The sequence below is a fragment of the Amblyomma americanum genome, chromosome 5 (assembly GCF_052857255.1).
Source record: "Amblyomma americanum isolate KBUSLIRL-KWMA chromosome 5, ASM5285725v1, whole genome shotgun sequence".
Taxonomy (NCBI): Eukaryota; Metazoa; Arthropoda; class Arachnida; order Ixodida; family Ixodidae; genus Amblyomma; species Amblyomma americanum.
In genome coordinates, this window is record NC_135501.1 from 121,102,612 (window position 1) to 121,127,230 (window position 24,619).

The following is a 24,619-nucleotide window of genomic DNA, read 5'->3' on the forward strand; positions in this document are numbered from 1 at the left end:
AATCCTAACGATTGCATACTATCGGCACCATCAGCGCATTTGTACTGCTTTCATAGTTAGTTAAATTTTATCGCCATGTGGAATGTTGTCTTAACAATTGCGCCGATGCAATAGTAAAACATGGATAAAATGCCGAACATCCATGGTACTGCTTCACATGTGCATGTGATGTCACAGGAATTGCGCTACCATATTTTGTTCCGTAAAGCACACTAGATAGGGCTATATTCTCAGTTTTTTTTTTCATTTTTTCTTCCTCGTTTAGGTGGACATGCAGCACTGAGGTGAAGCCAGCTTTATATTTTTGAAAGGAACACCCTTGCACCTCGTCGGCACTACCAGGATCAATAGGGGCACATGCACCTGTTCATGCAAACTTCTGAAATTCCTGGGTGCACGATGGGGGCATGTGTGATAGAAACTCCAAAATTGTAAGGTGTAAGGGTGTGCATGGAATTATGCTTCCTTTAAACGTATGAAATTTTTTCCAGTGTAGACTTTCCCCTCTTTTGTGTTAACCTAACGATAGCAGTTCTGTTCTGCTTGAAGTAACGCACTCATGTCCGACTTTGTTGGGAAAAAGTTTTGAACACTGGGAAATTGTAAAATTCTAATATGGAAATTTTGAAGATAACGATTCATGCTTCTGATGTAGGAAAACCATTTTTGTACTGTTTCCAACGCTCGCATCGAGCAGTTAGGACTGCCATAGAAAACCAATGAGGACCTAATTTGACGATCATTGTCGTCGTCATAACCATCATCATCATCATCAGCCTGACTACACCCACTGCAGGGCAAAGGCCATTCCCATGCCTCTCCAATTAACCCTGTCCTTTAACACCTGCGCCCACCCTATGCCTGCAAAATTCTTGATCTCATCCGCCCACCTGACTTTCTGCCACCCCCTGCTACGCTTGCCTTCTCTTGGAATCCACTTCGTTACCTTGAAGGAGCAGAAGAAAACATAAATAGCAAAAGAATGCAAGCTTGACAAAGGGAGAACTGCGATATATTGATTGTTATACTGAAATCTTTTAATATGTGAAACAATTGCGTTCATAAACCCTTTCCCACATAAAAATGCTTTTTCCAGAACTGTTGCGTATGCAGACTTCATGGTCATTCATTTTTCTAGTACTCTTTATTGAGCCTTATGCATTTCTACTAGAGTTATACGTTACGAAAAGTTTCTTCTGCTCTTCATAGAATTCATTCTTAGATACGGGTTCTATACTGCACTGTTAAACAATATTCTCCTAAGGAGCCAATTTTTCCCGCTACACTAAGTTTTTGTTGAGATTAAAATTTCAAAGACGTCCTATCTATTACTACGATATACGTAGATCGCTTTTCAGTTATAAGATTAATGACAGCGTGCGAGCACTAATACTCAATAGGCGACCAAAAAAAGGCCTCAGGCTATACCGGTTATACTATGCTCGCATTGGTTCGAGTGCAAGCAATCGTTCGAGTGTATAATCTAAAACTTGGAGTTTTAATTTTCATTTTTGTATATTCAGCGTGCTTTTATTAATGCATATTTCAGGACTCAATTGTCTCTTTTTGTCGGCTAATATTTCCCTCAAACCATGTTTGTTTTCTTTGATATATAAAGTGACTTATGCAGCTAAATGTTACGCACGTTTTAATTTTGGTTGTCTGTTAGCATCAGCAGTTTATTAAGGAGTAATTGCCTCCGACATGATCGTACTTACAGCACTGTTCATGGTCTAAAATGTTGCAATAAACCAAATGAAAAAGCAGGCCAGTCGAGAGTCGCCTCTAACCGTAGGCCAAAACGCTATTACTTTGAACAGAGCATAATACCGCATCGCTACACGTAAATTCATCAGCTGTACCTCTGATTCTGAGTGACTGATGTGACGAGTCGTTTTAATTCCGGGCGGCTTGCCGGTTTCCACCTTATTAGGGAGACTTTAGGTTCTCAGGGCCCGCGATGTTATAGTAAATGTTGATAGTGGCAAAAATACGGCACGCAGGCATAATCACTCTGTCTGTGTGGTCGAAAAAATAACAGAAATTCCATGTTTATGTACGAATCGAACACTTTCAAAACATACAAAACTGAGTGCGCGCTTTCCAGAGTCTGCGTTTACTCGAATTGAGCGAAGTCCACAAACCAACATATAATTCTCTGTAATAGAACGATGATTCGTAGATCCTGTGCCAAATAAAAATGAGCCAGATCTTGCTAATACATGGCTCAAACTTAGCCAAGTACAGTCCTGAGAGCCTGCTTTGCCACCTTCTGCCTCTCTTTGCTCTGAAGAGATGGGTGGAAGATGTGAAGGAAAGCAACGGCAGTAACTATGGGATGATTAGCCCCGTCACCGATGAAGTAACGATACGCCGCTGCGGCAGTGAACGTTAAAGCCTTCACGTGGGCGACATGAGAATGGGGTTTTCAGTTTATCATTAAAAGCGAAGTACATGACGGAGACTGGATATGACAATAGTAGCCGTTCTCGTGTCGTCGTGCGGCCTGTACGCGTCAACTATTTTGCTACTACTCGTGAATTTAGTATGCTGCAGTGAAGCTGAGTGTATGTGGAATCTCTTGCACACAAGCAGGTCGACGTTTGCGCTGCCGATGTATCAACTCTGGAAAAGGACGTTGTCAAATGGGTTCTTGAGACCGAAACCCAATCACGGGAGCACTACAGCTCCCGTGATTGCGCAGAACGAATGTGAAATTGTTTTTTGCCGTAGTTTTTGATATGCACAGCTAGAAAACAACTGTATGACAGACATTTTCGCAGCAAAAATGTCATATCCAGAGATTCACATATAAAAGATTTATATCCAGTGTATACATGGTAGTAATGACTACATTATTCGCATATTTTTTTTTATTACATCGGTGTGCAGAGTTGCTCAAACCTGCAAAGATATCCTATAAGAGTTCGGATCGCGGCACGGCTTGTGCGGGCAAAAAAAATTTCGCGTTTTTCACGTTTTTCGCTCTAGAGCCTTTGGTTCATTAAAAAAAAAGTCTTGGTTTCTACGAAACCTTTGCTATGGCTAAATCTTTGTATGAATGCAATATGAAATTCGTAAGAGGTCGTTAAAATAACTGCTCGTGCAAACGTATCATATGCTATGTGGGCGACAGGTTCAATAATTTCATCCACAAAGAATCATGCATCATTCTGAAATAGCACACGTTCTATGATCCAATGCATTTCCTACGTAATTCTCTGTCTTGTTCTGGGAGAGGCACGCTCTATTATTGAGACAACGTATTTGGCCTCGCGAATCCGAACCGACGACATACGAAGCGTTATTTCATACCTCCATGATGTAGGTGTTTTTAGCGGTCGGACCACCATCCAGTTGCAGATTGTCTTTTCCCATGTAGCCCAAGACGTGGCTTTCTCGAAAGTTAGCGAGGATGCTGAAAAGTGGTCCATCGTAGCTGGACGACTGGCTGCGGTCAAACTTCGTGCGATTTCCTGCGGGTCATGACACGTACTATAGATAACACTCTCTATTCAAGAAACGAAAACAATGCTTCGCCACGCCAGCAACATTGTTAACAAAAAATATGCATTTTTCACTCCAGAATTCCTTAAGGCGCACAAAATTCGCCTCATAAGCGCTTAATTTTTTTTTTCACATATCACAAGAGTGTCTGGTGTCTCGTGGTAGGCTGCTGCGTCACAAGGAAATAAAAAATATTAAAATTTTTGTCCACGCAATAACCGTTTGAATGATGCCTGGACGGTATTTATATTATATACATAACTTTACTGCAATGAACAAGTTCTGAGCTTATGTGCGCTATAGTAAACTAAATACATTCTTCTTCGGTGCTCTTTGTTGTCACATTCAGGTCTGCTGAAAATAAAATCTGACCTAAGGATGCGTCTGAAGAGATAAAATTTGAGTAGCTGCTCCGCCCCCCCACCCTCCCTTCCGTTTTACCACCGGAAGGGTCGCTGTAAGGCTGCCCCTCTTTTCCAGCTGCATACCTTTGCAGGAAGCAGGACGCCGGCACACGCGGAAACCGCTCCCCTGTATAAGCGAGAGCCCCCGAGTACATACGGGGAACAAAAATGGTCGCTTGACGCACAGACCCCTCCCCCCCTAAAGACGTGGGCTATCGCCGGGAAGGCACCCGCAGCGTTCCGCCGTGCCTCGTGAACCAAAAGCGCATTCCCAGGTGGGCCGTGACGGACACCTCCCATGGCGGACAGGCAGTGCTCACCAGGAATGTGGGAAGACCGGGGCGATCCTTAATATGGTTTCCGGAGCGACAGACAAACCCCTTCATGCATATTAGCAGTGTCCCGCCGTCGGTAGCGCGGCAGCATCGTGGGCCCTCTCGCCCCCTCCTCTGTTGCTGACGGGCGGCGCGGACCGATGGTGGGTGGCGGTATGCCTGAGGCAAGGATTAGCTGCGAAGGGAGAGCGTGTGGATACTCTCACTTGAGAGAGAGTGGTGGCGTATTTGTTTTATTGCGAAGCAATACTACTTTAGGTCGCACTTCAGCCCGTTCCGTGGCGAGGCCGTGGTAGGCACCATTGACCTTTAGCATGACCTCGCTGCGTGACGTCACACCACGTGACCTAGAGTGACGTCACACCAGCTGTGTAAAACGGGGCCCCATCTCACGCCGTCGCGAGGCGAGGCGGTAGCCACCAACGGCGGCCTAACTCCCGCTCCTCTCACCAGGGGCGCTACGGTCAGAATGACGTCACACCAGGTGTATAAAACAGCTCCGCTCCTCTCGCCAAGGCAGTCATACAGCCAGATGTTACGATGGTGCCTACGAACAAGGCAGCTCGGCAGAATGCAAAGAGGAAGCATCAGCGAGCTACGGAGACGGAAGAAGAACGAGAAGAACGACTTTCTAAGCAGCGTGCCCAGTGTGCAGCTCGGCGACAACGTGCAACCTCCTCTGTGGAAACAGCAGAAGCAAAGGAAGAAATTATGAGTTTGCCCGACAGTGAGTCTCACTCTACTAGTTCAGAACGCTGGAACGCGACTAAACGGCAGAGGCGTGTCCAAGAAACCCCGGAACAGCGGCACCAGCGGCTCGAGAAGGATCGTGCGTTTCGAGAGAAGGAAAACGAAAAGCGAAGAAAACAGCGTGCAGAAGAAACACCCCAGCAGAGACAAGAGCGTTCGAAGAAAAGACGCGTTTTGCTACCTGGACGAGGTCTCTATAGGCGACGCGTACGAGCGCGTACCGCGCTACAAGAACGACATTGTAAGACGCAAGATGGGTCTACCGCCGGACCCCGGGGCAACCAGCGACACGCCGGACACGCAGATGCACAAGTGGGGCAAACTTAGGATGACCGACGAACGATGGGGGTGTTATGCAGACAACTTGGCCATCTACAACGTGGCGGAAACATACTAGCTACCGCTAATGCATCGTGAAGACGACAAAGGAGACGTACAACAAACTGTATCGCATTTTGGACGGGGACAATAACCCCAACATTTATTACGGCGTAACGCTACCGTATTTTAACGAACGCTACTGCAAGTACCGAGTGGGCATATCTTACGACGCGGGGAAAATGGAGTGTTACCGCACCGTCGGCCAATCGATACTGGAAGATTTTGTAATGGGCACGCTGGTGAGGGAAATGTTTGTCGGCATACACGGATTTGACGGATGACTTCCTCTTAGATGATTCACTGTAAGCCGTAACACTAGCATAACCCACGACTACCACCAGCCATACTACCAGCTGATCCGAGAATAACACACTATTGTTTCGCAATCACCAGGCTTAACCAAGCTAAGCCACCACCGTTTTTATTTAGTTTGTGTCGTTAACAAGACCCTGTGTTCGAGGCTAAGCCTCAACCCAATTGGTTGTCCCCATCTCTCATGTTATTTTTGATTGGAAAATTGATGCTTAGGGCGGGCCACTGAAAAAGACCGCCCTTAGTCCTTTGTTAATGAATTCCTTAAAACCGCATGTAAACGAATGCAGTCGAGTCCATTCTGAGCTGGGGTTCTATGCTTAGCATGTAACGTGATGCTACTTAGGCTCTAACCAGCCCGGTCGATGAGTAAAGTAGCGCAGTTTGTTCTTTTGTAAATACAGTACTGCTTTTTCCTGTTTAACTCTCTGTATATGTATGCTGTAAATACATGCTGTGCTGTCATCATCTACAAGCTCGCCTCCTGTTCATCTTCCAAGCCGAACGACACTAGAGAAAATGTTTGTGAACCATCCTCGAAGAAACGAACGACCTTTGAAATTCTACTGGCACTGCACGACAGGCTTCGGCACGTCTCATCACCAAGGGCAGGCATCGCAGTGACAACCACAGGCCATCCGACACGGAGCAGCGAGGAGCTGTCAAGGGACGACTCCACGTCGGCTGCTGCCAACGCTGGTGGAACGGGCGCATCATCCGGGCTCTGGGCTGCAGACAACAGAAGATCTGCGCCGGGTGAGTGGGATTTCGTGCGTTTTGTTGAAGCAGGCATGGTGGTTAGTTTGTAAGACCCATGGTCGATACGAGGAGAACGTTAGCCGCTAAAGATAGCGAATCTAATCCTGAGAATGAAATGAGGTCGAATCCTCGCCAGGAGCAGCAATCGCTAGAGGGCGGTGTAGAAACGGGGATGGGCTTCACCCTACAGTGGAAAGCAGCGGGGCTGACTTACCCAAGGAATTGGGGTTTAGGGATAGTGAAGGGAAACTGGATTTTAAGAGGTCAGAAGTAACCAAGCGAAGGTTATACAATTGGTGGCTAAAAGCAAGACAGGAGTAAAATTTCACAAGACATGGCCAGGTGGCTTGAGCCACCGCTCGATTTAAAGGGTTCAGCCGTATCCATCCATCCATCCATCCATGGATCAGAACGAGGGAGCGACTATGGAGGATGATTTCAGTGTTGAGAGCAGGTTACAGGCCGACGACCAGAGACAGACATTGTCACTAGGCGCTACAGGAACTGATACAGAAAAAAATGGCTATTCGCCGTATGGAGTTAAAAGTGGAAATGGAACTACGAATGCGTGAAATTGAATCCAGGGAGCGACTGGCACTTAAGCAGATGGAGCTTGGGCTGTCGAATGGTCGAATGTCACCGCTTGGGTCGGGACAGAGTGATGAACGGTGTATAGGCTCAGATTCAATATCACAATGTGCGAAAGTCCTTAAGGGCTACAGAATACCATGCGATGCAGATGTACCATAGTGGTTTGAGGAGGTGGAGAAGCTTTTCACTACTTTCAATGTTCCAGACAGTAGCCGAGTGTACTTAATTTTGCCGGCACTGACAGAGCGAGTCAGATACTTCGTAACCTTGACCGAGCCGATTGCACTGATTATGATGCAGTAAAAACAGCGGTTCTAGAAGAATTAAAACTCACTCCGACTGAGTACCTTGAGAGATTTGAGAAAGCAGCGAAAACGAAGGAGGAGACGTGGGCTCAGTTTGCATCTCGCGTGAAAACGTATTTAATGTCCTACATCCAGGCTAGAGAGGTAGACTCAAAAGAGGCTTTGACTGACCTCATGGTGTCCGATCGCATTAAGGCAAGCCTCAGCCCGGAGGGCATTGAATATGTGCGCCTTCAAGAAGGAGAGAGTTGGCTGAAGCCTAAGGAAATATCAAAGGCCCTACAGACCTTCGAGCAAGCAAAGGGTAAAAAGCGGGCTGCGAGACAGATTACAGTGCCAGTACCGCAAACGGGCCAAAAGCAGGGTGATGTTGAAAAACCCGCAGTAAAGTGCCACCAGTGCCATGGACTGGGCCATGTTGCTAGGAATTGCCCGCGAGTAACAGCAAATGAGCCGCGCCAGCAACAAGCATATGGGCACAGGCGGAGGGTGCAAAAGGACGCGCGGGTAGATGAGACAGGAGTACAGGACGCAGCGGTAAACCAAGGCGCGACTTTAACTGCTAAAGTAGGAGTGCCTATGCAAATTTCAATGGCAGCCGCATCGAGACTACTGTTCGTAGAGCTTGTATGAGGAGACGTCTGCACCGAGGCATTGCTTGATACGGGAAATGAAATGACGGTAATAAGAGAGAGCATACTGCCGCAGGCGCTGACGGAACCATCGGGGACATTGAAGCTAATGTCGGCTTTCGGCACATCTATTGAGGTGAAATTGGCTACGGTCCCTCTAAGCGTATCTCATACAGGAACAATCGCAGACGATCAAAAGATAGGCATAGTATGTGCCCTCACCAATCAGCTTACTGAGGGGGTGGACTGTTTGCTGTCGTCAGAAGACTGGCAGCTGCTTAAGAAGCACAGCGATAGAGCGTTCACAACAAGTACTAGTACTGCAGTCAGTATGGCGGCAAATCAAGAACCTACAAATGCGGCAAATCAAAATTGTGAGGCACTGGTAAGCGAAGTTGACAGGGCACCAAATGACGACTTTCCGCGCGAGGAAGCAGAGCCACCTGGGAGGGAAGATGCAGTTTCACTGTTTAGCCAGCGAGAAATGTTTCAAGCAGCACAGATCGCTGACGAGAGCTTGAGGAAGGCAAGGGAAAATTCTATGCACGGAAAGGCGGGTATGTTCGTTACTGAGGGATTGCTGCACCATTGGGATTCAATAGCGGGTACTAAAGTGCGACAACCGGTGCTTCCCCAAGAAAGACGAAAGGAAGTTCTGTCCTTGGCGCACGAATCGCCGTGGGGTGGACACCTGGGACCAAGGAAGACGAAGGCACGAATAAAGTACAGCTTCTATTGGCCCGGTATTAAAAAGGAGATTTCAGAGTACTGCCAGTCTTGTAATGGGTGCCAAATCCGCCCAGGCCGGCGTCACACTGACAATATATCCATCACCCCGTTAACTAGGCCTGAACTACTCAAGAAAAAAGTAAGCTGCCAGGTGGAGGAGTTACTTAAGTTAGGAATGATTTATCCTGTAGAAAGTGAATTTGCACACCCAGTTGTGTGCGTGGGAAAGAAAGATGGTCAATGCGAATGCATATTGACCACCGAACTTTGAATGCAGGAACTCGTTCAGATGCGTTTCCGATGACTAACTCACAGGAGCTAATTTTTCGGGTCGGCCGCGCGCAGTTTATCCCGCTAGTGGATATAAGGCGTGCCTACAGGCAGGTACCGATGGACACGCACAGTCAAGCGCTTACCGCATTTGTGACGCATGAGAGGCCATACCATGTGCAGCACGCATTGGAAGAGAAGCTCGATTATTGGCTCTTTGGCGCCGTGGTCAATGTCGTCTCTGGCCACAACCCCCTGTCATACTTCACGGCGTGCACTCCACACGGGGCAAAATTGGCTAGATGGGCGCTGTCACTTCAGCGTTATAACATAACAGTGAAACATAGGAAACGCACCAAGAATAGAAACACATATGCGCTATCAGGCTCCCCAACTTGACATGGGAGTCAGGTACCACCATGCCAGCCTTGTGAAGGCGTGAATGTTCCCACTCAACCGACGCTCGATGAGCAGGGTGCCGTGTGTTGAAGTCGGGCACTTACGAAGAGGCTTCTGCGTGGCGTCTGCATAGAACGGTGCCCGTGAGTGTTGTGCGCAGACTTGTGAACAGTGATGAACAATGTGGCTTTGTGTGTGCTTCGAATGTGGACTCCGCGCAGTGCATGATGTTGCTGCCCATTCAGTGAACTGTACAGCAGCATGCACCAATGCTGGGCTTTAGTTTATTTTATTGATTGTTTCTTTGCTTTGGTTCTCGAAGTGTCGAGTACCCAGGAGAAACTGTGCCCCGGGAGGGCTGACATTTGTAATGTGAAAGTGTTGCGGCCTCTTTTTTAGGAAGCATAAACGAGCTGATAGCAAGCTCGGTTTATACTCTTAGAGGGGGCGTGTAAGGGCCGTTTCACATGCATGCGACTGGAACGAAAACAGTCGGTCTAGTCGGTGGCGCCGCAGTGCGATTTTCGGCCAGTGCTTTCACACGCAACGCGCAGCCACCGAATTCGGTCGCAGTGACGCGCATGGTTGCTTGACATTTACATAGGCAGCCGATTACTGAATGCAACATTAACACATTGGCAACTGTTTTATTGTTCTGTAATTATGATTTTCCTGAGGTGGAAGTGAATAATTCGCATGTCATTATTGGAATGAATTTTTTTTATTAATCATAAATACGGTAATGCCACTGAATGTAACTACTGACGTGAAAATAGCGCCGGCTACGAATCCGTCGATATAACCCCTAGCTGAGCACGCTGATCTGTTTCTGTGTAGCTGTGTGCTGTGCCTCTTTCGCCAGCATTTGAAACCTCTTCAGCGCTCAGCGTGAGTCTACTGCTCCTTGAAGAGTATTGCTTGTTGGAGAAACAAAAAATCCTCGCTGGTCATGGAGGCAGCGTCTTTGAAGACGTGGACACTGCTCCTGCTGTCTCCATTTTTGAGCCAGAACATCGCCGGCTGCTGCTTCTCGAGGAGTATTTTCTCCTTGAGAAAACAAAGCTCCTCATGAGCCTACCGAACTCGAGGCGGTGGTGGGTGCGGCCAATTTGGCAGAACAGGAAGTCGGAGTCAGAATTTTACACTGCCGTGAGTTGAGATGTTCGATTTTTCGCTTGGCCGCTTTTTTGCATGTGCGCTTGATGTGCTTCTTGCTAAGACATACTCGCGCTTTGCAGATGCCACTTCTCATCTCAGGAGACAAGGAGTATTTTAAAAAATACTTTAAGATGACTCCAGAGAAATTCGAGGACCTGCACGCCCTAGTGGAGGAGCCACTAACAAAGGACCACACCATACATGAGCCGCTTCCTTCTCGCATGCGGCTCGCAATCACCCTCAGGTCAGTGGCTTGGCTGCGTGAAAATTTGCTGGATGTCTGTGCGCCTGCTTCCATTTGCTGATTTCGGATTGACAAATTTACAGTAACCTTCTCTGAAATTTTTGTTTCAGATATCTGTGCTCTGGAATGCATATGCAGGATGTGGCCATGGGATTCAGGGTGGGAATCTCCACAGTGGCAGAAGTAGTGCACTACACCTGTAGGCTGCTGTGGAGAGTGTTGCAGCCAATCTGTTTAAAGGTATGCTGCATGGCAGTATTAACTCAAGGCTGTGCTTGCCATGCTGTGCTTTGTTGCCTCATTCAGTATGGAAATTTGCATGCACTGACCGTAGATGTGGTTGAGTAGTTCGAGTCATAGAAGGTTCTCAGGAGTGTGTGATGAGTCAGTTGGTATCGCATAGTTCAAGAGATTACAAATTTTTGTCTGCAAGACAGGAAAAGTACAGAGGGCTTGTGAAGGCTTTCAACAAGGAAACTCGAGCTGAAAGCCTGTCTCAGTGCGTCATCTCTGTACGCTGGCATTTGTTTTTGATTCTTTAATGCTACTCTACAAAGTGCCTGGCATTCATCCAGCACAAACAGAGGAGCTTATACATTGCACTGCGACTCGCATTAAAAAACAGGTTGCATATCAAGAAAAAATGAAGAGCTTAGTTGGGTCACTGACAGTAATCAGTGATGATTACGAAATAGCATTGTTGGTGATGAAGTTGTGTGTTGCAGATAAATGGTACCTAGTAGTGATGCTTGTGTGAGAAACGGGTCTAGTACTGGCCGTGTTGACTAGGTGTTGAGTGCAGTATAGCCCAAGAATGATCATTACTATTTCAATTTAGAGATGTCATCACTGCTATCAGTACACGCTGAGCTCTGTTTACCCAAATTTTACCCATTCACCAATTTTTATTTCAGATGCCAACCACTGAAAAGTTGTTAGAGGTGGCTGCTGGCTTCCGCCACAGGTGGAATTTCCCGCACTGTGTGGGTGCAGTCGACGGGAAACATGTACAGATACAGGCCCCATCAAATTCTGGCAGCCTGTACTACAACTACAAGGTACTAATTTTGCTTTGTCATGCTTCACAATCAATGCTCATGGTTGCGGTCACTTGCAGGGCACATACTCCATCGTATTGATGGCAGTGGCGGATAGCAACCTAAAGTTTGTGACAGTTGATGTTGGCGGCTATGGTCGTCAAAGTGATGGGGGAACCCTGAGTGCCTCCAGGTTTGGTAAGTGCCTGGAGGGAGGTCTTCTCAGGCTGCCAGCCCCCACACAGCTGCCGGGATCAACAGTAACGGCGCCACACGTTTTCATCGGCGACGAGGCCTTTCAGCTTCGTCCCGATTTCCTGCGCCCATACTCAGGAAGGTGCCACGAAGACCACAAACGGATCTTCAACTACCGCCTAAGCCGGGCTAGGTAATCGAAGCTATAAAATACTCCCTTCACAACATGTATTACTCAACGCTATTTATTTGCAGGAGGTGCGTGGAAAGCGCCTTTGGCGTTATGGCCTCGAGGTTTCGGATCTTCAGGCGAGTAATTAACCTGAAGCCTGAAAATGTCGACTTTGTGGTGATGGCTGCCTGTGTCCTACACAACTTTTTGATGGACGATGCGTTCTACATGGATGCCACATATGGCGATCAAGAGGACAGCTTTGGGAATGTTGCCCAGGGCCAGTGGCGTGCCACCCTAGACGCTGATGGGGGCTCAGCCATGCTCGACCTGCAGCCTCCTGCTGGCCACAATTTTTCCAGGGCAGCTGCTGAAGCCAGGGATATTTTTTCAACCTATTTTGTAAGCAGTCGGGGTGCTGTACCATGGCAACGTGCGTCTGCAGGACTGCGACCATAGGTCATGATTGATAATAAGGCCCCTGTTAAGAGCATGTCCAGTTCAGCATCCGGGCTTCACCAAGGTGGTGACTGCTTTTGACTTGCTGTATACTTTATGGCGCGTGCGCACACACACACACATATATGAAACAAGCATACTGACACTTCCTGTGAAGTATACTTATTTCATGTCATTGCATGTCGATCATGGCAACCTTTTTGTCTGAGCCTTGCGGTCACATGTGGAACCTGTGTTGGTTGCTTTGTCGACATCTGCATGCTCAGTACTCATTCTTTGCGACTGCTGTACAATGTTTTCCATGCGAGCAACAAAATCTAAACCCTTAGGAAATGTCGAGTCAGGCTTTGCAAAGAGCTACTGCTGGAGGTTTTTATTATGTAGCCAGGCAGGAGCCTGTGACAGAGGATCAAGTCTAGTGGTAATAACAGAGTTGTTGGTGCAGCTGTAGTTGTAAACATACCTACTGCCGTGGTTTCTGCAGTAGTTGCTTAAAAAGGCCGGAAGTTACAGCTCAAATGCAATTTCCATTTACATAAGCCCTCATAGATTCTCTAGGCGACTAGCCATGATGCTGAAACATGATGTGACTAAACCTCAGACAGAGTTTGTTTGGAGTGACCGGGTTATGTCATATAGTTCACTTGGCCTGGCATTTTTGGCTGTGTGTGTGTATGGTAGATGTGGTTGTGTATGTATATAGTGTATATAATGTGTACTTATGCATGTTTGCATTATTTGTTTAATATTTGTGAAGTGAGTGAATACTTGTTTGCTTTGTGAATATTTGTATACATACATATTACACTTGTGGAGTTGTATCCATTCTCTGTGCAGTGATTTTTACTGGCTAACTGCTCTGATTCAGAGCTTCCCTATCCTTAGCATTCCCGTACCATTTGTGTTGTGTCTTTTATAGCCTCTTATAAGGAGATGCGAGCTTGTCAAGCCACCCATGAGGCAGGTTTTTCTCACCCCCCCCCCCACCCCATGATGTGCTTGAGCGCATGATGCATATGTGCTAACAAAACACGCGTGTTGACCACCAAAAACCAAACTCTTGGGCAGCAGACCATAAAGGGGCTTTATGAGCACTGCCTAGCCAACAATGATGTCCTGAATCCTAGCAGTACAGGTAGATCATCTACCTGTACCCGCGTCTTTCGGGTCAGCAGCCGGGCCCCATAACCACTGAGCCACCGCGGCGGCACCAAAGCAATGAAAGGGATTGTGTAGTATTTCATAAATAATCTGCACTCTCACCGAGCGCTCCAATGCAAAATACAAAGAGATGAAATTGAAGTTGCACCGTACAATTAGACAAAAAAAGTTTTTTTTCCCATAAAGAAATAAATGCCGAAAAACATTCAACCACCCCCCCCCCCCCCATGTTTACTCTGAAATAAAGACCGTAAAATGCACGGCCTAGTTATGCCTGAGCAACACCTCGGTTGGTCCCTTGATAGGGTATTCAGAAATCACGGCTAGGCTACGTAAACGCAGTGGGCAGTTTTTTCTCTTTTTAAACGATTGAAACGAGATATTTGTGATTGCACTGTCCTGGCAACTCAGTTTTGCTCACCTTTGTCATCAGGATGCCACATGTGGTCAACAGGTGTTCTTTATTCTTCTTTTGTACCGAAAACAGCAAGCGCTACTGTGTTTTTTTTCTCTTTTCCAGTGCAGATGGCATTGTCTTTAAATAGGTGGCAACACAGGCGTAGTATGTAAGAAAAAAATAAAGCCTGTTTCAACTGTTCCCCCTGAACACAGGGCATTGTGTACCATTGTTCTACGAGCCCTACAAGGTTATAATTTGTCATGGCTTCTTTGCTCAGTCTTTTCTTTTCACAACTGCAGCAGAGTGAAATAAACGTGGTGCCAGACATACCAAATCTGTTTTCACTTCTCTTTATTGTGATGGTGACGCTACCACAAGGTGTGGAGGATACTCTCCCTCGCTGTAGTGGCCTAAAATATTCAGCATTTCGATCTGTAGGTGACGGCGCATGTTCCTTGGCACAGTTTCCATATAGGGTTTCAAAGAGAGCAAAAAATGCTCGTCGGCATCTGCTGGCTTCTGTGCCAGTAGTGCACTTCGCACAGATATGAGCCGTGCATTTACAGCGTCGAGCTCTTCCTGGACTCTCTTTCGCTTTTTGGGCTGCGGCGGGCCATTCTGTGCAGTAACACACACAGATTGGCTCGCCGAGCCTTGCTCTTCATTAAGAGCCATAGGCTGAGAGTTGGTGGGCTGCGGCAAGTCAGGACTCAAAAAGATGTCCTCAAAAGAAGCGTCTGGTGTGAAGTCATCGGCCGCAGCTGGTGATCCTGGCCGTGCGTGAGCGTCTATGTCTTCATTCACCACCTCCATGCTGCTGTGTCCACTGCAGTATGGTCACATTAATCACTGAGAGAATGTAGTGATAGGCTTTGACAGCAGCACTGCAAATACAACTGTGGCTCTACTGATAACCATGTCTACAAACCTGGCATTCACGAAATCAAAGCTGCAATGAAACTACAAACTAAACTGAGGCATCACAATGAACAGTTAGTGTAGTGGATGAAGAATATACCCTGAGAAGCAGTACATGCAACATCCATTTTTGCTGCGAAAACAGTACCTAAATGTTTCTTCTTAAAACTCTCACAAACACGTAAAATGGAACGCGGTGGGAAAGTTGCACTGGAGTAATACTTACTGGCGAGCTTCCATTTGGTCCTTTAAGAACCGCATTCTTTCTAGGTGCACCCAGCACCTACTCTTCGGTAGGACTCCGGCGCCACTTCTTCTCTCCATTTCTATATCCTTTAGTTTTCGGCGGTATGTATCTTTTAAATTCCGCCATCTGCGTTGTACGGATTCTACTGTGGCTGAAAGTATATGAAAATTAGTTACAAATGAAGCCAATTATCTGAAATGAAGAATAAACGCTTTTCAACACATGCCAGAAATTGTTTAGTGTGTTCCCTAGTTGGTTGTGTAAAACAAAACGGGCAGAACTGCACTCCATTAAAAGCAAGGAACATGAACTAAACAAGTACTGAGGATTGGGCGAGCTGGTGGTGATCCGTCGTATTAACAACCAGCGCTGAAAAACACAGACATGAACTAAGTATAGCTAAGGAACATTCCCATACCCGCTTCTTAGTTTTGGTGACTACTGGGATCCTTCGTATTTTGAATGAATATTCAGTCATATTCCCCCGTATGTGCCTTCCCGTAAGTGAGTGAAAAATGCATACCACGAACAATGACAGCACATGCGAGACAAAACTAGGACGATTTTGTTTGAGCACATAAATGGTCGGAAATGAAACGGCGCTGCCGCAATGATTTCAGGTCCAAAATAATTCTGGTCACTCGAGTGCCTTTATAGCATGCCGACATTTCACAGCACTCGACTATTTTTCCATTTCGCCGCCATCGGAAACTGCAACACCAACTCGGAGGCATTTGTCTCGCTCTGAGCAGCAAAATATAACGTACTAAACCGGGTACAGGCGTGTGGTCCAGATTCGTGAACAAGGCCGGTCATCATTAGGTTTAGTGTTTCAATTTTCTTGTTTAAGGAATAGAAATTTAACTGAAATGACAGCCCACATATTTTGCACGTGGTTGACCCCCGCAGTGTGTAAACAAAGGCGTGAAAAAAATATCAGCGGAAAAGACGTCGTCGAAACCTTTTTTCTGAGCACCGGTCAGTATACTATGATTTACTGGCATTTTTATGTTCTCATTAAACAAAGCTATGCGCAGTACCACTGTTTAAAATGCCGAGAATCCGCATAAGCAACTGCGTACCTATGCAGCGTGCACTGAACGTGCTGCTCGCGTCGACCATCCGAGGTCGTTTATTGTCAAACGAGGGGCGGCACAATCACTCGTGATCAGCACTTCGATGTTATAATTAACAACTTCACGTAGAGTAAGTAAGTACAGTAGAGTAAGTAACTAAAATAACAATGGTCGAAAAGAACTAGTACGTACCTGTGGGGTCGATTGATCGCATGGCATCCCTGATTTCTTCCCAAAGCACAGTTTTGTTGATATTCTTCCTATAATCATTGGATCTTACGTTCCACAGGAGTGGCCGCCTCGCCACTTCATCAATCAGATGCTCATTGAAAGACGCGCGCGTGGCTTCAAAAGAGTGATGAGCGGACATTTTCGATGATTCGATGTGCGCCCACGTGCGCGCGATGCAGCCAAAACACACTTTGTGCTTGCCGCTCCCTCCGCTTCTGCCAACACGTGACCACACTTGACGTGACGTCACGATGCTTCCCATTGGTTAGTCGCAGCCCGACCACACCGACGCTGCGAAAAAATTCCAACCGGACGGAACTCGATCGCAAGCCGTCTGCGACTAGACCGACGGCCCTCCCCAGTCGCAGACCGACGGGATTCGCAGTGTCGCAGGTGAAAATCGCATGCATGTGAAACGGCCCTTAAGGCGGAACCGCATGGCGCGATTTCAGGCGCGATTGACGCGCGGATGGTGGGACGCGCGCGTCATTTTGACGCGTGCCCACTATGATCCGTCAAGAAATCGCGCCGCCGCGTGCTCCTACTCGGAGGAGAAAAAAACGCCTCGCGCGGCGCGTCCGGGGCGCGTCCGCCAATCAGATTTCAAGTAAGTCTCGTGGTATTTGGTCACGTGGCATTTTTGGTTTTTGGTTTTGCCACTAGATGGCCCTACTCTCTGCGCATCTCGACGGAACCTCTTCGGCGCATTTTTTTTTCGCTCTGCAGAACCGGCGCGCACGTGAAAAACACGTGCTACTGTTTCGTGCGCGCATCGTGTTCATCGAAAATGAAGAAAGCAGTCTTCAACGAGGCCCTTATCACGGAAGTGGAGAGGCGTCGCGTGCTGTGGGATATACGCGACCGCCTCTTCTGCTCTGTAGTAAGCGCCCGACACTCCATTTTCTATGTCGAGTTGTAAACAAGCAGCGGCCTCTTGGCATGCAGAAAGTACATAGTCGCAGTTTCCCACACACTCTTCCTGCTTGAAATTAAGCTTGATAAATATACTTCGGAAAAAAATGTCGTTGTGTAATTACACTTAGATTATTTCTATTGCAGTGTTGTGTAAGTTTAAGGGCATATTACATATGCGGTAGCAGGGACAATTCATGTCGTTGGGAGTTACGTTGTCTGGCAACCCGGAAAACGCGCCGCGAAGGCGCCGCTCCCCTCGGGTGCTCGCGCGTTGACGGCAACGCGGGCGTCCACCGCGCGTCGCGTTTTTCGCTCGCGGAAAACGCGCCATGCGGTTCCGCCTTAAGGCCGCCCCTCTTTTCCAGCTGCATACCTTTGAAGGAAGCAGGACGCCGGCACACGCGGAAAGCGCTCCCCAGTATAAGCGAGATCCCCGAGTACATACCGGGAATGAAAATGGTCGCTTGACGCACAGACCCCCCCCCTAAAGACGTGGGCTATCGCCGGGAAGGCACCCGCAGCGTTCCGCCGTGCCTCGTGAACAAAAGCGTATTCCCAGGAGGGCCGTAACGGACACCTGTCATGGCGGACAGGCAGTGCTCACCAAGAATCTGGGAAGACAGGGGCGATCCTTAATCTGGTTTCTTGGAGCGGCAGACAAACCCCTTCATGCATATTAGCTGCGTCCCGCCGTCGGTAGCGCGGCAGCATCGTGGGCCCTTTCGCCCCCTCCTCTGTTGCTGACGGGCGACGCGGACCGATGGTGGGTGGCGGTATGCATGCCTGAGGCAAGGATTAGCTCCGAAGGGAGAGCGTGTGGATACTCTCACTTGAGAGAGAGTGGTGGCGTATTTGTTTTTATTTAGTTTGTGTTGTTAACAAGACTCTGGGTTCGAGGCTAAGCCCAACCCAGAGGGTTGTCCCCATCTCTCATGTTATTATTGATTGGAGAATTGATGCTTAGGGCGGGCCACTGAAAAAGACCGCCCTTAGTCCTGGTAAAGCGCATGTAAACGGATGCAGTCGAGTCCAGTCTGAGCTGGGGTTCCATGCTTAGCATGTAACGTGATGCTGCTTAGGCTCTAACCTGCCCGGACGATGAGTAAAGTAGCGCAGTTTGTTCTTTTGTAAATTCAGTTCTGCTTTTTCCAGTTTAACTCTCTGTATATATATGCTGTAAATATATGCTCTGATGTCATCATCTACAAGCTCGCCACCTGTTCATCTTTCAAGCCGAACGGCAATATAGGAAGGGTTTGTGAACCACCCTCGAAGAAACGAAAGACCTTTGAAATTCTACTGTCGCCATTCACGAAACTAATCAAAGAGCGTTACCTTGTAGAGACATTCGCGCATAGGGTAGTGCACGGAACAGGAAAAAACAATGCGGCATTATGTGCACATGCAATAGAAAAAGTGAAGAAATATACACCACTGCCTGTCGCGGTTTGCTTGACTCGTCATTATGGTTTTTCAGAAAAGTGGTCCTCTTTGCTGCAGAAGCCATCGAGTGCGCGACGCCAAGATTAAATATGACTTACTGCACCCCGCTTTAGGAATCCTGGCCGACTGACTGGCGCTGCGTTCAGAAAACAAGACACGCGGTATTGACATCATGACCCCTCTATGTTCCCAGAAAAGTTTCACGACTGCTAAAGTAAAGCGTCTGACGCACAAATCGGCTTCACTCTATGAATGTTTACCTTCCTTGGCGTTAAAAATTACAATCTTCTAGAAGTTTCTTTTGAAAGGAGTATTTCGACGCAAGAATCTAAACCATGATTGGACTGATAGGCAATTTTCGTTAGCATTAATGGTGATGGAGCATCCAGTGTATAATTATTTGCAATGCAGAGCTTGAACTTCGCTAGGAGCCATGCTCCATCTTTGGTGGGTATCAGAGCAGCTTAAACTCATACGCCCTCTGAGGGCAGAAAAACTCCTCTTTTCCGCGTTTCATACTTAATTAATTAATTTTGTTCTCTCTAATATATATTGCACTTACCATTTTCCTAGCATTACTTAGTTCTCCTTATGGTAATTTCTGACCAATTATCAACGCATAACGGGAACGAAATTGTATGTCTACTGTTTCAAGAACAAACCATAAATTTTCGCTTCGGTGATCCACGCTGTGATATTTCATTTACCAAGTACCCTCGAACAACTTTTCTCTTTTAATCGCATCATGTTTTCCGCCTTCTCGCATTATGTCTTTAAAATTTTGCCCAAGCTTTCTCCCAAGACATCTTACCTAAGACATCTCAGAGCTGGATGTTTTTTTGCGGTTAAGCAATGACTAAGAAACTGAAGATATGTATCGCCTCGAAGCCAAGTCAGCAACACTTCCATAAACGAATATTCACTAGAGAATATTATGGGATAATTTCAGGCCACTTTTATCATGAACCTTAAAAATATTTTGGAAAAGACCGGGAGGATATTACAGCGTGGTTTATGAAGTGGAATTGCGTCTTATGCAAGTGCGCTCTATAGTTCAACGTTAACTTCCTTATCTTAAGAAGGAACGAAAAAAGGTGAAGCGAATTCCAATTAGCATGCCGGTTTTCTTTCTGAACTTTAGAGTCTTTTTTTGCATAGCGTCGGCTAGGAATACTGTCGGGCAGCATTGAAAGTTTTTGCACCAGTTAATAAGGAAGTTAATCCTGCATCCGCCATGAGCAAAAAGTTGACACTTACGGCACAGTTCTGAGGTCCTGCACTTAATGGACGGCACCCAGGACACGCCAGCCGTGTCGAAAACAACCTTGAAAGTTTGCCACGGAGTTCCGATTCTCAGGTGGGTGTAGTATTGAACCTAAATAAAGAATATTTTTTTTCATTTCTATCGTTGCCGTTAATTTGGTGATTTATTTATTTAGTCTTAACATTCGCCTTCTACTGAGCGCGGTTACAGGGAGAAAAACAAATACATTTCAGTTGTACTGCAAACAAGGTACTGTCCTGATATCCAATTAAAAAAATAGCACACTGTTTCTGCAAAAACATATCAATGAATAAATGGTGTTTCGAGGAAAGTAAATGGCGCAGTGATTGTCTCACATATCAATGGTTACCCGAACCACGCCGTAAGAGAAAATATAAAGGATGGAGTGAGATATAGAGAGAAATAACTTTTACCCGCAACCGTCAAAAATGAGACAAAAAGAAAGAGAAGTGCCATAGTAGAGGGTCTCGGAATAATTTCAACCACCTGGGCACCATTAACATCTACTGACATAGCACAGCACACGGGCGCCTTTCTGCGTTTCCCCGCCACCAAAACGCGGCTGCCGCAGCCGGGTTTGACCACGGGAACTCCGGCTCATCAGCCTAGGGCCCTAACCACTAAGCTAACGCGGCGGGTACAAATATCTTTCCTTGTTAACTTTCGGGCGCTGCACCCCCCTAATATGAGCATGTGGCAGCAGGCCTTCGAAGTGCGATATAGGTCTTTCCCAAAGCCACTCTGAACTGCAGCTAAAACCTGTGTTTATAGTAAAGACCACTTACGTTATGGTAGTTCTCCAATGGCACAACGAATGTCCCTTGCCGACGCGCTGCATTTGCGGTTTGATTCTCAGTACCCTGAGGTCCTGTGGAACTGAAGCATAGATGCCGTTAGCAGCTGCGCCCAATACATAGTGAGCAAAGATTTTGGAGCGACGCACACAGAGGAGTTGGTAATCATGCTGGAAATGGAGAATGTTTAGCCGAAAAATCTCATAACGACGCAGTGAGTGAAATGACCAAGCTATTACAAACTATTTCCAATAGCTAAAGCAGCTATTTCTGTAAATAACTGGACACAACAAGGGGCTGAAAAGAAGAGTAGCAAAAATACTCAAAATGGAAGCGCAGAGTCAATATATATATATATATATATATATATATATATATATATATATATATATATATATATATATATATATATATATATATATATATATATATATATATATATATATATATATATATATATATATATATATATATACACACGTAGAACGGAGGTAGAAAGAGCATAATAGCCTTATTCAGAACTACACGACATAAAAATGAAATAGCAGCAATAAAATAACGACGCCCTCACGCGCATTTAAGATGGTTATTTCATATTTTGTGGTGTCTCGTTGGCAAAAACAATGTATTTCCTGAAGGAGGAACAAAGAAAATGTCAGAAATGTGGTGAGAAACTAGGTGCTGCGAAGGGATAATGAAATGTTAGACTTCATTTTCATTCAGGCAACACATAACGCTTACGGTAGTCACACAAGAGAAAGCGCAAATGTGTCTGTCTACGATCGGCATTGCTAAGGACCCCTTTAAAAATCTTCCGCGTAATAACCGCCCTCTACCAAGCCGGCGAAAGCACCAAACATGGTTCACGAACTTTTCTAGGTGCGCTATCATTCGGGGTAAGGTGGGAGGACAAAGGTTAGCATTTGCTTAGACGCATGAATGGCTTCTACGTGGTTTTAAAACAGAAGCTTTATACAGCCCATTAGCAACAAAACCCAGCGTCGCTGCATGCGTCCAGAAACAGCAAATGACGTTATCAGGAAAGAAAAAAATACTTTCTAGGGTGCGGGAAATTGCGAGGCGACCACGCAGTCCATAGGCCAGAAAACCGCGTTACTTTTTGGCTACAAAAAGTTAACCTAGTGTATGCGTTGCCTTGCTACTGTATGAGAGCACCCTGAGGCTTTCCCCTTCCTTCTTCAGGCCCTAAGCGCGGTCGGAACATGGACAAGAAAGACTGACACAAACACAGGCGCTTTCTCGTCCGTGCTGCAACTGCGCTGTTGTCCTAAAAGATGTTAAACCAACAAGTTAGCCACTACATATTTCCCGCACTCTGTTCACTTTGTGAGTGTCAAGAAAACAGCCGCCTGTGTCGCTGTACCATGAAATTCCAATGGTCAGTAGTGTCATTTGAGATAGGAAATATCATGAATGCTATGCGTCCTTTGTCTGGCCTATGTAGGAAGCTTCCAGCTTAGTCGAGGCTGCTTTCCGAGAATGCACTTCACCTTTTACACTGTACTGCAAGATATGCTGCTCTCTTACCATATCCCGAAGTGCGTCTACGTGTAAAAAGTTCCGAACATTATATGGGGCAAAAAATTGCCCACCCTCGGTGATTCTCTCATCTTCAGTGTGATACGCCCTATTATAAGCTAGAAAAGCGTATTTATATCTTACTTTTTCTCCCGAATTATCTATTAGCCCAAACTTTAACACACAAGTTTCAACTCTAAACATTGATGTTCGATGCGGCAAGTGGCATTCTCGAAACTTTAAATCAGCTCTTCTTGTGTTTTTCCCTTACTCTGGTAGTTACACAACGGCAGATTGCATTACATACTGCATTACCATACAGGTAGCAGCACTGCATACATAAATGAATAAGTAGCTCACCTTGCAGAATGCCCAAATTCCAACTGCAAAAAAGCGCAGACAACAGACAAAAAAGAGAGCGAATTCATTTTTAGGATCTAAACGCTACTTGGCACTTTGTACTGTGCTGAACCACGGGCACAGTGGCAGTGAACAGATCACCACACAGCGTGCACTAACAACCGCTGAGCAGCGTAATCACTGCTGCCGACGGACCTTTTTCGCGGCGTCAACTGCGGCGTCGCCAGTCTTGCATGCGCATTTATGCTGCTGAGGATAGCACTTCGAGGTGCTTGACCTCAATGCACAACGCTCCCCTTACGGACAGCAGAGTACTGCAACCTGGGAGAAAGGAAATCCATGAACGAAAACACATCCGCCACGTCGCCCCGATATCGTTATGAAACATGTCCTTTCAATCAAAGCAACCATGGTTCAAATGATAAAAAATATGTTCTGACCAAAGCATCCCGTGCCGCGGACAGTGAACTTATAGACTTCACTTAAATAGCAAGTGTGTTTGTGCTCATTCTCCAAAGTGTGTACACGTCCTTGAATGTTATGCTGAGTCCGGAGTGCGTCACTCGACATTCTTTTGGGCTGTGACCCACCACGCACCCAGCACGCATGCATGTCGCTTTTGTACCACTTTATTTTTACTTTCTCTTACTGATTTTAAGGGTTCGAAGTAAAGCGCTTGCGACACTTAGGAGCCTAGGTGTCTTAGAAGTCGTAGAAGAGAAATAAACCATTTGGGGTAAAAATGTGGCTTTTTCGGCATATTATTGCCAGCATTGGAGGAAAGCAGGAAGCCGGTGGATCGTCTTAAGAAGCTGGTTAACTAATTTCTGTTAACTTTTTAGCGACTACAGTAGACAGCTGATTGTAATTAGTGATTTTCAGCCGCCGTTAATAATAGCCATATCAGTTTTCAAATTTTCGAAAACGCGATTATCCTCGACACTGTGGCTCGACAAAATTTGGCTACATCATGGAAGAATACATGCCCTTTCGAAAAGCAAGCAGGCAAAGCGCTGTTTCCATTGCGCGTAAATAGTCAGAATGCACAATCGAATTTTCTCGAGACACAGTACGAACGGTAATCACGTTGTCGAAAGTGTAAAACCTGATATGACTATTACCTCTCCAATTAGGCGCCCGACTCTACTAGTTAAAAATTAATTATTTTAAATTCGTTAAACAGCTTGCTACTTAAGACAATTCAGCATTTTTCTGGTGTGCGCCCACAGAGGTGATACAATGCTGAACAGGCCGTATTTTTACCTGAAAAAACCTAATTTTGAGAATTAAAGCCTGCCCTGAAACACTTGGTACAAACTGAGTGTTTGTTCAATACGCACGAACACACCTACAGGAACACACACACGCACGTGCACATATAAATAAACTTAAAAATGTGAATACATACGTATGCAGAGCTCCAACCAAAACAGATGGTACTTACGGAACCGGAGCAAAATCAATACTGCACACAATACACCTACCAAGAGGTTTCGATAAAACAGCGATGCTCCTTCTAATATTGCATAGCGGGCGACGCAAAGTAATTACAAATGCATAGCGGCTGCGCGTAGCACCAGTGTGTATATATATATATATATATATATATAT

At 46.2% G+C, this 24,619-nt stretch overlaps 2 protein-coding genes, 1 long non-coding RNA gene and 1 pseudogene across 4 annotated transcripts in view; 1 reads left to right on the forward strand and 3 right to left on the reverse strand.

The window, feature by feature from the left end:
* Positions 1-24,619, reverse strand: part of LOC144132640 (lysosomal aspartic protease-like) — a 276,547-nt gene that overhangs the window by 207,892 nt on the left and 44,036 nt on the right. The window lies entirely within an intron of this gene.
* Positions 548-23,204, reverse strand: LOC144134985 (cathepsin D-like). Its single transcript, XM_077667769.1, has 5 exons — positions 23,009-23,204; positions 21,101-21,191; positions 20,288-20,405; positions 3,316-3,476; positions 548-946 (listed from the first exon to the last, which is right to left on the reverse strand). The coding sequence occupies exons 1-5, from the start codon at positions 23,074-23,076 to the stop codon at positions 782-784; spliced, it is 603 nt and encodes a 200-aa protein (XP_077523895.1). The 5' UTR covers positions 23,077-23,204; the 3' UTR covers positions 548-781.
* LOC144133651 (uncharacterized) lies at positions 6,968-9,622 on the forward strand (annotated as a pseudogene).
* Positions 12,975-17,049, reverse strand: LOC144134984 (uncharacterized). Its single transcript, XR_013315327.1, has 3 exons — positions 16,634-17,049; positions 15,345-15,516; positions 12,975-15,026 (listed from the first exon to the last, which is right to left on the reverse strand). It is a non-coding gene; the product is annotated as an uncharacterized LOC144134984 (long non-coding RNA).